The sequence below is a fragment of the Gopherus evgoodei genome, chromosome 2, assembly GCF_007399415.2.
Source record: "Gopherus evgoodei ecotype Sinaloan lineage chromosome 2, rGopEvg1_v1.p, whole genome shotgun sequence".
Lineage (NCBI taxonomy): Eukaryota > Metazoa > Chordata > Testudines > Testudinidae > Gopherus > Gopherus evgoodei.
Window position 1 is genome coordinate 100,585,749 of NC_044323.1, and position 13,878 is coordinate 100,599,626.

Here is a 13,878-nt window from a genome sequence, read left to right on the forward strand (position 1 = left end):
TGCTCATGAGATATCAGCAGGTCTTGCGTATTCAAATTTTAACAGACCACATTGAAAGTACTTACAGTACAATGCATACAAGTACTCACCCTTCACAACATGCTTTCTGGTTACCACAAATAAACATTCCAGAGGCTCCCAATTTGATATGGACACTTGGGATAAACAGAAAGAGTGGCCTTTTAATTAACTCTTACAAATTACATTCAGATTCTAGAAAGCATTACACCCTAGAAATCAATATGGAAATCCCAGTTTAGAAATTCGATAGAATTCTCAGTACGTATTTTAATCCCTGTACATTTATATAGTGATACATTTGTATACAACACCATTCAGTGAAGTAGCACAAAAGATGTATTAGTGAAATTCAAATATAAAAATGAAGTCTCCAATGACTTAATTTCTGAGATGGAAGAGAAGAGAGATTTGAACTCCCAACTCTCTAGCTCTATATTGTATTGTTCCCACTCCAGAACAATGTGGATGGTATTCCAGAACAAGAAGAGAGAAGCCACTGGAACAAAACCCAAATTAATTTACATAAACACACCTACAAGCTTTTTTTCTCCTTCTCACTCCCAATAACTTCTGAATCACTGCAGGCAACTGTTAATATCAAACACTTCAAAATAATACCAGATCACGCAACAATCTTATTTTGTCATATTTGTCACTCTTTTGATCTTACAATTGTAATAAAAAGGCAGCTCTTTCTTTCCATCACCACCCCCTTACACCTACCAAAATGACTCAAGACAAACCATGCTTTTAGTAAGAGCATGCCTCATGTTCAACACACTTTGTTCTAGAATCACAGTCGCCAGCCTATCTGAACTTGCGAAATGCCATGCAATGCTGGGGAAGACAGGGACCCACTACTGTCCTTAGAAGTTCACTCGAGTTGCCTTTGGGCAGGTTTGCCAGTAATACCATCCCCACTGCCTTTGCATTTAACATCCTTCCTGCACCCGGGATTTTCATATACAAAGAGAAGAGAGGAGGAAAGTGGAGAATCAAGAGCGGCAACTCGTGTGAAACAGCAAAAGAAGGAACAACCCACAGACAGCTCCGCATTGAACATCAGCTTCCGGGAGACTATCTAAGAGCACATGAGACTCAAATGCCCAAACCTCTCCCCGTAGCAGGGAGGCCCCCTCGTTTGGGGAGGTTAATTGTATTTTTTCCCGTCTCATCCTCAGGGAACGAAGGATTTTGTGGCGTTTCAATCAGGGGATTTAAAACCTCGTTCCCCTTTTGAGGGGGACTGAAGAGGGAGCGGGGGGCGTCCCCTCGGTCAAACTGCCCCTGCTCCCGCCACTAGCCTGAAGTCAATGGGGAGGTCTGAGGAGGAGAATCACAGACGTATCCCCCAAGGCGCCCGCTCTGACTAGGGGTCCAAAGCGGTCCCAAGCCCGCGGCTCTAGTCCCGCCTTTGTCTCAGCCGGGTCGGTCCAGGGGGGACCCCTCCACCAGGGTGGGCAGAGCCAACTTAGACAAAGGGCGCTTCACGCTCCGTGTTTCTCGTCAGCTGTCACCGGCCGGCAGAGCGTGTCCCGCCGCCGGCCGCTTCCCCCCGCGGCCCGCCACCCTGTCCCCGGGGATGGGGGGGTGAGTTTCCTCGCGGCTGGGGCCCCCACTACTCATTCTGCTCCCACCCCCCACTCCTCCCACCGCCGCCGCCGCCTCCCCCAGTATAAAGGGCGCCGGTTATAATAACGGCTCCCGCCCGCGCGGTGCCGGTGGGGCGCTCACTCACCACCCCAACCCCCGCCGGTGCTGCCGCCTCCGGGTCCCCGCTCCACTCCACTCTGCCTCCGGCCGCCGGATTCACCCTCCCGGACCGAGCGCCAAACCCGGCGGCCCAATCGGCAGCGCGCTCATTGGCGAGAACCAAGCACCGCCCCGATTGGATGGACGTGGAGGGGCCGCCTGAGCCAATCGGCAGCGGCTAGAGGCGGAGCCGGGGGCGGGGAGTTCGCTCCCCACGTGCGGGGGGGGAGGGGGTGGAAGGGCTCTCTTTGTTCTCGCGCTGGCTGGGGTGATGGCGAGTTCTGTGCTCCTCTGTTAGTCGTTGCGCGCTCCTGAGTCCCCGTGGGCGAGGGAATCGGGGCGCGCGGGGAGGGAAAGCCTGGAAGCCGCCTTGGCTGCGGGTGAGGAGCGTGGGGGCTGCTGAAAGAGGAAGCGCCCGCGGAGCCCGGCAAGGGAGGGGCCGCCCTCTTCGGCGCTGCTGAGAGTTTGAATCAGTTCGAAATTGGGAGCTGTAACGGTTTTAACTGTCATGCTTCTGCGCGCGCGGGAGGGAGGCGCGGGGAGCTCAGCAGCCCCGCGTCCCTCCTTGCTGCCTGTTGCTTCCCACTCTCGGGCGGGCAGTCCAGGGCTTGGCGCGCTCCGCCCTGCATCGATCACAGCCCCGCCTCTGACCTTGGCTTCGCTGAACCAGTTCCCAAACGAGCTCGGCTAAACCAATTGTGGAGCCGCCCTGTAGCTCCCTGGAAGGCAGCCGGACCTGCCGTGACTGAGCCAGCTTCCAGAAGCAGCTGACTTCAGTAAAAATGGGTCAAGTAATTCAAAACTGCATCTGTGCCAGGCCTCTAGTGCATGTGGATATGGCCTGGCTGATCAAAAAGTTGCCTAGTGTAGATGGGCCCCTTACCTCCGGTCATCTCTGCTCTGTCCTTCACCTAAACCAGGGGTCCCCAACGTGGTGCCCACGGGCACCATGGTGCCTAACGGGGCGTCTGATTGTGCCCATGTACTGTCCGGCGAACAAGCATCCGCCAAAATTCTGCTGACAAGCGGTGTCATCCAGAAGCGTTGCCACCAAAATGCCACTGATTTTCGGCAGCATTTCGGTGGCAATGCCTCTGGATGATGATGCTTGGCATTTCAGCGGTGACGCCTGTGGATAACGCAGCTTGTTGGTGATAAAGAAAACTAACCCCAGGCCCAAAAGCCAGGTCTTGATGCTGCCAAAAATTAAATCAAGACAATAGGCCTCAATCATACTAACATAGAAAAAGTAGGAAAATAATCAATCATTAATTCGCCTGAGGCTTAATACACTACATAACACTTAAATGCTGCTAAACAATCTAAATGCTGCTTTAAGGGATTAAACTGACATAAAGTCCCTTGAATAACCCATCCATCACTGCCGGAATAGACTGACAACTGCTAGGTCACTGTAGTTTATTAAGTAGCTTGTGCAAGCATAAAAATAACCCCAGATAACTTGGCCAAAGGAACAAACATGTATTTTTGGACCCAAGTTCCTCAAAATTTTGTTTTGGAACACAGCTGCTAAAACCGCAAGTAGGTGGACACCAGGTGTCAAAGTCCTGACAAACACAAAAACCCGTAAAAAGGGGAAGTTACAAAGAGCAAGCTTGCAAATTAGCTCATAACCGATATATTTTTAGTAGATGGTTAAAAGATGTCATTGTATTAACCAAATATGGTATCTTCGGATGTATGAGTTCATACGGTAATGTGCGGTTTTTGGCTATATAAACCCAGGTATCACTGCTGTAAGGTAGAGCGACTTCCCCTTGCTAGGGGACTTTGTCGTCTCTCCCTACATATATGCTTGTATTCTTTGATTAATCAATAAAGGAGCCTCAGGCTGTCTGATCAACTCAACTGGGTGGTGGTCATTTTCCACGACATTGGCATTTTGGTGGATACTTGTCCGCCGCCACAGTTCTCCGTGGCTCGTCTGGCGCCCACCAGACGAAAAAGGTTGGGGACCACTGACCTAAACCATATAGATAACCACTCCTTTCTGTCTTCTATATGTTCTGTCCACACCTTCTTCCATGTGGTGCTCTCTGCCTGTGAACCACAGCCCACCAGGTCCTCCCCTCACACGTTAACAAAACACAAAAATCATAGCACCAGCAAGATGTATGGTCCACCTCACTGCTCGATCATGGGGTTTTAATTATATCCTCTCTGAGGGTATTGCCAACCCCTTGCAATGCCGCTACCTTCCCCATCACTCAGACCCATAATCTGGTCTTCAGCTTTAACTTACCCTCTATAGAACCTCACATCCAGGCTGTGTTTAAATCTAGCTGATTCTTTCTGCATCATCTCCTTTCCAATCCATCCATGCAAGCACTTGGGGAAGGGACCATCTTTTTGTTCTCTATGTGTACAGTGCCTCACACAATAGGGTCTGGTCCACAACTGGGAATCCTAGGTATTATGAGAATCAAATAATAAATAACTATAAAATTCTTGTCTAGGCTCTCATCATCTTTCATCTCAATTACTGCAACATCTGTTCTCTGGCCTTGACAAATACAAGCTTGCCCCATTCATATCAATTCAAAATACTGCTGTGAAGGTCATTTTCCTAGCTCAGGGGTGGGCAAACTTTTTGGCTCGAGGGCCACATCTGGGTTGGGAAATTGTATGCAGGGCCATGAATGTAGGGCTGGGGCTAGGGGTTGGGGTACGGGAGGGAGTGTGGGGTGTGGTGTGGTGTGCAGGAAGGGGCTCAGGGGTTGGGGTGTGGGGTATATGAGAAGGCTCAGAGAAGGGGGTTGGGGTGTAGGAGGCGTGCAGTGGGGGTTGGGGTGCGGGGTGCAGGAGGAGTTCAGGGTGTGTGCTCTGGCCTGGCACCGCTTACCTGGAGTGGCTCTGGGGTGACAGCGGCACACAGCAGGTCTCAGGCAGAATGCCTGCCTGCCCTGGCCCTGAAGCGGCAGGCACCACGTCCTTGTGGCTCTTCAGTGAGGGGGGGCAGAGCTCCGTGCACTGCCCTCACCTGCAGGTTCTGCCCCCAAAGCTCCCAGTGGCTGCGGTTCCCCATTCCTGGCCAATGGGAGCTGCAGGGGGTGGTACCTGCAGGCAATGGCAACATGCAAAGCGTGCTGCCCCCCCCAACCTGTTGGACTCCAGGGACATGGTGCTGGCCACTTCCAGGAGCGGCATGGGGCCTGTGGTACCACAGGGGTAGCAATCCCTGACGGGCCAGATCCAGCCCACAGGCCGTAGTTTGCCCACCTCTATCCTAGCTTGGCACTTTGACCATGTTACCCCTCTCTTTGTGTCCTTCTGCTGGCTCCCCTTTTGCCATTACAACAAATACAAGCTTCTTGTCTTCATTTTCCAGGCCCTTCAAAGCCTATCGTCACTATACTTATAATCTCTCATTCACTTTAGGATATTTCTTATTGACAGTGATGTCAGCAGGCACCACATTTAGGGAGGGCAGGGGGACTCCCCTTGCAAGTTTTGTACCACATTGGGGTGAAGTTTGTTGTCCCTTCTCCCCCCACTGTCCTGGCACTGCCATCTGCAGCCACCACTTTGCCTCTCCTTCTCACCACCCTCTTCCATGGAACCGCAGCTGGCCACGCTGTTTGGCACTGAGCGCCTGGCTCCTGTTCCGCTATGCAAAGCCAGGCAGAAGCTGATATTGAGATGTCCCCCTCCCTCCACCCATCGTGTTCCCGGGCGTGCAGAGCATGCCTCTCACCCAGCCTCTGTCCTGCAGAACTGCCCCCACTATGCCAACTAGGGACTGAGCAGCACACAGCGAGCCCTGCAGCAGCACCCTCTTGGACATGAATTTGGGCACACACACACCTCCATTATCTACAAAAAAACCCCTAGAATTTTAAGGTACCTCAATATTCTCCTTTAAATATTGACATTGATAAACTGGAGAAGGTTCAGAGAAGAGCCACAAAAATGATTAAAAGATCAGAAAACATGATTTACAATGATTGATCTCCTGGAGGCCATCTGTTTAGTTTAACAAAGAGACAAGTAAGGGGTAACTTGATTATAGTCTATAACTATCTACATGGAGAACAAGAAATATTTGATAATGGGCTCTTCAACTGAGCATAGAATGGTACTATACCTTGATCCAATGGCTGGAAGTTGAAGCTAGACAAATTAATACTGGAAATTTTTAACAGTGAAGGTAATTAACGATTAGAACAATTTACTACAGGTCTCGGTGGATTCTGTATCTCTGGCAATTTTAAAACCAAGATTGGATGTTTCACTAAAAGGTATGCTCTAGGACTGGGGTGGGCAAACTACGGCCTGTGGGCCGGATCTGGCCCCTCAGGGCTTTGGATTCGGCCCACTGCGCCACCAGCACCACGTCCCTGCGTTGCCCTTGCCTCCAGGCACCGCCTTCTGGAGCTTCCATTGGCTGGGAACAGGGAATCATGGCCAATGGGAGCTTGTGGGGAGGTATCAGGAGGTGCGGGCAAGGGCAGTGCACGTAGAGCCCTCCGCCCCCCCCCACCCCCAGGGGCCGCAGTGCTTCTTGGAGCGGCACGCGGCCGGGGACAGGGCAGGCATGCAGGGAGCCTGCCCTGGCCCCAGTGCGTGCCGCTACCACCCTGGAGCCGCTTGAGGTAAGCGGGGAAGGAGCTCGAACCCCTCCTGTACCCCACCACCCAACAACCTGCCCTGAGCCCCTTGCCTGCACCTCACACCCCAACTCCCTGCCCTGAGCCCCCTTGTACATCCCACACCCCTCCTGCACCCCAATCCCCTGCCCTGAGCTCCCTGCTGCACTCTGCACCCCTGTGCACCCCAACCCCCTGCCCTGAGCCCACTGCTGCACCCTGAACCCCTCCTGCACTGCAACGCCATTCCCCGAGCCCCCTCATACAGCCCGCACCCCTCCTCTGCCCCAATCCCTTGTCTTGAGCCCCTTTCTGCACACCACATCCCCTCCCACATCACACACTCCCTCCCACACCCCAACCCCCTGTCCCAGCTCTGCATATTATTTTCCCACCCAGATGTGGCCCTCGGCCCAAAGAGTTTGTGCATCTCTGCTCTTGGAATTATTTTGGGGAAGTTCTATGGCTTGTAGATCAGAGGTCCCTTCTGGCCTTGCAGTCTATTAAGCTATAAATCCCTTCTTAAAACTCCTTTAAGAGTTAAGAATTAAGCAGATGGTGTTCTGAGATCACAACCTATCATATTGACCAGCACTGTGTCATTGTTTTCTTGTGCTCCATTGTTTGTCTGTCTGTCTGTATCCACCAGTTGTCTCTTGTCTTATACTTAGATTGTAGACTCTTTGGGGCAAAGACTGTCTTCTGGTTCTGTTTGTACAGTGGCTAGCATAATGAGATCCATGGTCCATGTCTGGAGCTCCTAGGTGCCACTATAATATAAAATATAATATAATGTAATATAATAAATCATGAGTCAAGCCCTCAAAAGCACAAGCGTGGTTTAAAATCATCCTTTTCTTTTAAATACTACATTTTAGGTGCTTTTTATTTCCCTTATAGCTGCTTCAAATTTTATTTTCTATAACCATGAGGGCTAGAAATATACTTTAAAAAAAAAGTCGAGTTTATTATGCAATCACATGATTCCAACCAGCAGTTGGGCCTTTAAGAAAAATACCAAACAGCATGAGACATTCAGTAAAATCACAAGAGTTGGCAACACTGATTTTATATCCTGTCTTTAGCTCATTATCTTGTAAGCAGGTTTATACTAGGTTTACTTTAATTTTAACAACTTTTTTTGCAAGCATAGAGTTCAACAATATTTGAACTAATTTCTTCTCATAGTAACGTCAGTGACAGATTGCCCTATCTTTCTTTGAATTCCTGACAATGACTGACAATTTCAAAAGTTGTTGTTCAGCTTTAAAACCACCAAAACTTTCACATTTGTAAAATGTGATTTATTTATTACTCCTGGATATGAAGTTATTTAAAACTACCCCAAGATGGCTGCCAAATTCAAGATGGCTATCACATTCCTTTACTGTTTGGAATGTATACTTTATTTTGATTGTCAGAATTTTATTTCATGATAACTTTTTAGTTTTGTTTTCAGTTAGGAGGTATAAGTAGTCATTATTGAATAAGTTTTAAAATAATGGATTGTAATTGGCTTAGTCACATGATCCAGTACATTAATATTACAGTATATGTACTATGCATTGGATCTCATCTCAGCACAGATGTCATTCCACTTTTCTATCTGCACTTGAATGGAATGATTTGTGTGCCCATTACTTTTTGAAAGCAACTAGTGCTGATTAGGAAATTAAATATTACCAAACACTCTGAAAGACCTGGCTTTTGGGGGGTGAGGGGAGGAGTTATTTGTTTCTGGTTTTGAATAAAAGAATCTTTCCATTTAAATTCAGTTCTAAAGTCTTAAAATGTTAAATTGTATTTGAAAACAATTGGAAAAAAATCCAAGCAGACTTTCTGATCACCCTCCCAGTCAGTTTCAAACAACCAACAGAATGTTGGCAGCTGTTTTGCACTCAGCAGAGCCACCCAAGTGGCTTTTTTGTTTCTAACTTATTTTCATGGTGGATGAATATTTGTTTAGCTAAGAATCTACTTCACAAAAAAGAAAACATCTACAAGACATTCACAATGTAACAATTACTAAGGAAATGTCTGACAAGAATTTGAACTTTGATATTTTGAGGAGTTATTCTTTGAATTTTAGTTTTTAAAAACTCTATGAAGATAAAACTATGTAAAAGTAGTACATTTTCAAAAATGTTTAAGTTCGAAGACATTTATAAATTAAATGACAATGTCAATAAAATCAGAATCTGGAGAAAATCAGAATGGGATATGGCAGCCTTCTGGAATTGTTTAAAATATTTTTTTCTTTTTTCTATCAATCACATAATCAATTTTATATAAAATATTGAGTATTAAAGGGCCTGATCCTGTTCCCCTTGACATCAATGACGAAATTCAAAATGGCTTCAATACTATCAGGATTGGGTCCAAAAACACCAATGAAACATCTCTGTTTATATTTGAATATGTGAATAAAATATTACTGCTGAATGTTGTTGATTAGACATGAGGAATAAGAGAGACTTCTCACCAATGCACATGGCCATAAAAACCAACTGTTTTGAAAAAAACCACAAAAAATTATTTGTGATCATTTACAGAGGAGCATACAGATACCATGTCTTCACTTTTTTTGTTGTTGTTAAGTTGCACACACCTGAGTGTAGAGGAGTACAATTTTGTAAAGCGATATTAACATCTGGAGGTACTTTCACAAAGAAATACTGTAATGTCAAAGTAAATCAAAAATTTTAAAACGTAGATTGTTCTCTACAGCAGTATGTTTATAATTATTCATCTAATAATTTCACTACTGATCTCTGCACAGAGGGGCTTAGGTAATATCTCTGTCTGGGGGAACAGCCTTAGCTTGAAAGTGCTTCCTGCCTGGCTAGCAGGGAGCAATGTAGGCTAGCTCCACCCCTGATGTGATGACTGACAGCAGGAGTTCATACCTCATGCTATTGCTCTTATGAGGAAACACACATTGTTTAAGTCACTGCCTTGTGGATTATGTCACAGACCCTGCTGACTGCTTTGAGATCCAGCTGTGACTAAAGACCAAAGCTGAGTTTATTTATTTTCTTTTTCTGGTGGGTTTATAACAAGGTGCAACCTAGTCGACTTGAAACACACTAGGTCCAGTTCTCCTATTAAAGTTGATTGCAAAGTTCCCATTAGTTCAATTGGAGTAGGATCAGGTCCACTTTGTATTTATCAACATTAACACCAGCTGCTCCCACTTTTTATATGCATCCAACATCTCTCAGGCATTCATAATAATGACATTATTTTGTACAGTAGGCAGCCTATGGGTGTAGCAATCTAAATAAGCTGCTCTGTGTATCTGTACTGGCAAGTGTGTTCCAGATACACCAATCATTTAGTTCATAGTACTGCTCTACACATATTCTGATATGCTGGTCTTTAAACACGTCAATTTATGTCTCAGCTGAAAAAGTGAATCTTCCCTGTGAAGTTATTGGTCCCTTTTTCAGAAACTGGTGTTTTGTAATTCTATTAAATCAATAAACCATCAATGACAATTTGAGCAATAAGATTTCGTGGCCCAAATCTGGCAATCAAATCCACATGAATTCACTGTGACTCTGCTCTCACGGTTGTGTTTGTCTGTGTAGAACTGATGGCAGGATGGGGGCCTAAATCAATAACAGCATTATCTTAATCCAATCCACAACTATCATGTTTACAAGGTGAAAGGCAGTATACATTCTTTCCCCTCCCACACAACCCAACCTCTGTTTTTATAATCTTCAAATCATTTAAAAATAATCTTTATTTCATTAAGTGCACTAACTTTGGTAATCAATTTAGTAATATACTTTTAATAGGTGAAAGTTTTTACAAAATTATAAATTTCAAAATCAATTTTCCTTTACAAAATAATGTTTCTGTTTCAAATGTTTGTCCATTCAAATATTACTTGGTATTATTTTCCCTAAAGGAAATGCAACCTTATACATAGTTTCAAAAGTTAATTTTGTATCTTCTATATTTTCACAGACATATGTTTTTCTTTAGAAGTTAATTTAATAATCATAATTGTACAGTTATGTTTTTTCCAGACACAGAGTACAAACATAATTTTAGTCACAATGACATTTAGTTTCGATTAAGAGAACTTAAAACAAAGACAACTAAAGTCTCCATGAGACGGCACAGTGTGTGTTCACTGAATTGATCATCATACTGGGAAAGTAAAACACAACTAAAAAATCAAGCATAGACACACTGTTTGCAGTACACAGAGGAAGAAAATAAAAGATACAATGATTACATAGCTAATGCACTACAGGGCTTTAGCCCTGTGGTGTTACATCAGAATTCCCACCTGTCCATGCAATTTGAGGGCCTGTGTGAGTCTCATGTAGCTGACATCACAAGCAGCTGGTTCTCAGTTTTCCGATGGGATTAGGTTAATCCCCTAGTGCTATACAAACTATCAGGCCTCTAAATGATTACTCGTCTCATAATATAGATATATAACATATTTTATTCAGAGAAATTAGCAGACAGGCCAAGATGCTTTTAGTATCCTGGACCAGTTCACCTGTAGGCTCTTGTACAGAGAGTTCAGAGAAAATTTAACTACAAAACCTTCCGTTGGAGGAAAAGGGTTGCACAGCAAAGGTGGAACTGAGAGCAATACACAGAAATTCACTCTAAAATTAAGCCGTTGCAGCAAATAGAGGATAATAGATTTTTTATTTAAAATTGTGGGATTTAAAAGAAAACTCCAGTATTTTTGCTTCTGATGTAAGTATCACTTCAACTTGTAACAAAAACAATGGAACTGAATTCCCTTTCAAATTAACATTGTTAATTTTATAAGAGATAAAGCTTACTGGGTAGGGTCATGCATTTTAAGGTGTGAAGTCAGCTGTGAAAGGAAGAAATTGACTCCCACCCATTTTAATTAGGAAATGATTTTGACTTTAAAAGCCAGATTCAGGTAACTTTCTAAAGTGTTCTAAGTAAGCTTTTTAAAGTATGCATAGTTTTGTTTTGAAAGGATCTTTTGCTATTTATTTTGCAGTCTCATGGATTCCTGAATTTGTAGAACAAAAATAACCCATTCTTTTGAAAACTAGCCTTCATCTCATCTCCTTGTCACACATACCTGCAATTTGAAGACACAGACTAAACCAGTGTATTTTGTGAATTGCCCCCATTAGTTCAGTGATTTATTAACATGAAAGTTTAAGAATAAGCATTTAAATGTCAGTAATTGTTCCTTACTAGCAGAAATATTCAGCAAATGTGCCTATCTGGTGAAGTTGGATGTTCCATTCATTGAAAAGGATGTGCAACCTTCAAGAATGCAAATGATTGTTTCCTCAGATCTTTGATTGTTGGCCTCCCTTCAGCCTGAGGGAATCAAATCTAGATAAAGAGGGCTGGGCTATGGTGACAAGAATCAAATTACTCTTTCAGTTAGGAGCCAGGGGGCCAGGATTAAAAAATTCATTGGTAGAAGGCAAATTTTTCAATCTTACCTGATTGCAGAATGTCTCTTTAACTAGTAAAGTTTAACAATGCATTTAAAGATAAAGACTTTATCACAGAGTGCTTGTGTGAAACCTCCCTTCTCTGTCCAATATCTCACTCCTCTGTGCATTCTCCCCATGTCCAGTCACTACACCCACCTTTTTGGAATTTTCTCTATACAATGCTCCACTCTTAGCATCTTGTTCCCCGCCTCAACCTTCCTTCCCTGCCCCTCCGTTGTTATTTATTTCTAGTCTCTCCCTTTTTTTTCTGTAAAGGTATGTTTAAAGCCTAGAATAGGCTGGACAATTTAAGAAATTTTAGTAGTTACATTGACCTAAATAGTGCTTAAAATATGTAATCATGGTCACTTATTTCCATATATATGTACTCACAGACTCAAAATCTAGGGCACACATAAAGCTAATAATGTGAATATTGCTTGACAGCACAAACTTGATGAAACTGAAAAATGTGACTTGCAGTCTCTGGTGCTATTCAAGAATCTCCACGTTTTAAAAATGGATTTAATTCCCTGTTAAGTGTTTCTGAGGACAATATAGTATACTCTAAAGAACATAATCTCATATACTTTTAAGAAATATCCTTGATAAAAGCAGGGTCAAGTTGGGAAAAAAAATGATTGTATTCTTCCAAAACTAGGGCTGTCGATTAATTGCAGTTAACTCACGTGATTAACTAAAAAAATTAATCTCGATTAAAAACATTTATCGTAATTACTTGCCATTTTAATCGCACTGTTAAACAATAGAATGCCAATTGAAATGTATTAAATATATTGGATGTTTGTCTACATTTTCATATATATTGTATTCTGTTTTGTAATTGAAATCAAAATGTATTTTTGCACTGTAAAAATAATAAACAAAAGAAATAGTATATTTCAATTCACCTCATATAAGTACTGTATTGAAATCTCTTTGCTGTGAAAATGCAACCTACAAATGTCAATTTAAAAAAAAAAATTTTTTGGTTACATAATTGCACACAAAAACAAAACAATGTAAAACTTCAGAACCTACAAGTCCACTCAGTCCTACCTCTTGCATGGAACTTTTGTAGCTGGCATTGCAAGGTATTTACATGCCAGATATGCTAAACATTTGTATGCTGCTTCATGCTTCTGCCACCATTCCATAGGACATGCTTCCATGCTGATGATGCTCGTTAAAAAAATAATGCATTAATTACATTTGTGATTGAACTCCTTGGGGGAGAATTGTATGTCCCCTGCTGTTTACCCATATTCTGCCAGATATTTCATGTAATAGCAGTCTCTGATGATGACCCAGCAAATGTTCATTTTAAGAACATTACCACAGAAGATTTGACAAAATGCAAAGAAGGTACCAATGTGAGATTTCTAAAGATACTGTAGCTACAGCACTCTACCCAAGATTCAAGAATCTGAAGTGCCTTCCAAAATCTGAGAGGGACAAGATGTGGAGCATACTTTCAGAAGTCTTAAAAGAACAACACTCCGTTGCGCTTTCACGACAAAGAGATTGCACAACAGTACTTTTATGAGGTGAATTGAAATATACTTTTATTTATCATTTTGATAGCGCAAATATTTGTAATAAAAATAATATACACATTGATTTCAATTACAACACAGAATACAATATCTATGAAATTGAAGAAAAACATCCAAAATATTTAATACATTTAAATTGGTATTCTATTTTTTAACAGTGTAATTAAAACTGCGATTAATCATGATTAATTTTTTTAATTGCGATTAATTTTTTTTGAGTTAACTGCGATTAAGCCACATACCTACTTTGTATTAGCTAATGTGGTAATTAACACCAGGTAAAATCCTAGGGAAGACAAGGCAGATGAAGTTTTAAGCTCCTCCACAGTCTTTATGTTGACTACAGACTACTGTATCTTCACTAGGATTTTACCTCCTCTTTGAAACCAGAGTTAGGGCATGGCTACACTTGCAGATGTAAAGTGCTTTGAGTTAAACCAGCCTTCATAGAGCGCAGTAGGGAAAGTGCTATAGTCCGTC

The 13,878-nt window shown here is 43.2% G+C and overlaps 1 protein-coding gene across 4 annotated transcripts in view; it reads right to left on the minus strand.

Annotated features, from left to right (window-relative positions):
* EZH2 (enhancer of zeste 2 polycomb repressive complex 2 subunit) overlaps positions 1-1,853 on the minus strand; it is an 84,608-nt gene extending 82,755 nt beyond the window's left edge. For 2 of the 4 annotated variants that reach the window (XM_030551438.1, XM_030551437.1), the window contains exons 1-2: positions 1,760-1,853; positions 90-155 (exon numbers count right to left, since the gene is read on the minus strand). In XM_030551438.1, coding sequence (XP_030407298.1) covers positions 90-127 — 38 coding nt within the window. In that variant the 5' untranslated portion in view covers positions 128-155; positions 1,760-1,853. Of the gene's footprint in view, positions 1-89; positions 156-1,759 lie in introns of those variants that run through there. The other 2 variants (XM_030551439.1, XM_030551441.1) reach the window with 2 other exon arrangements.
* Positions 1,854-13,878: the final 12,025 nt, after the last annotated feature.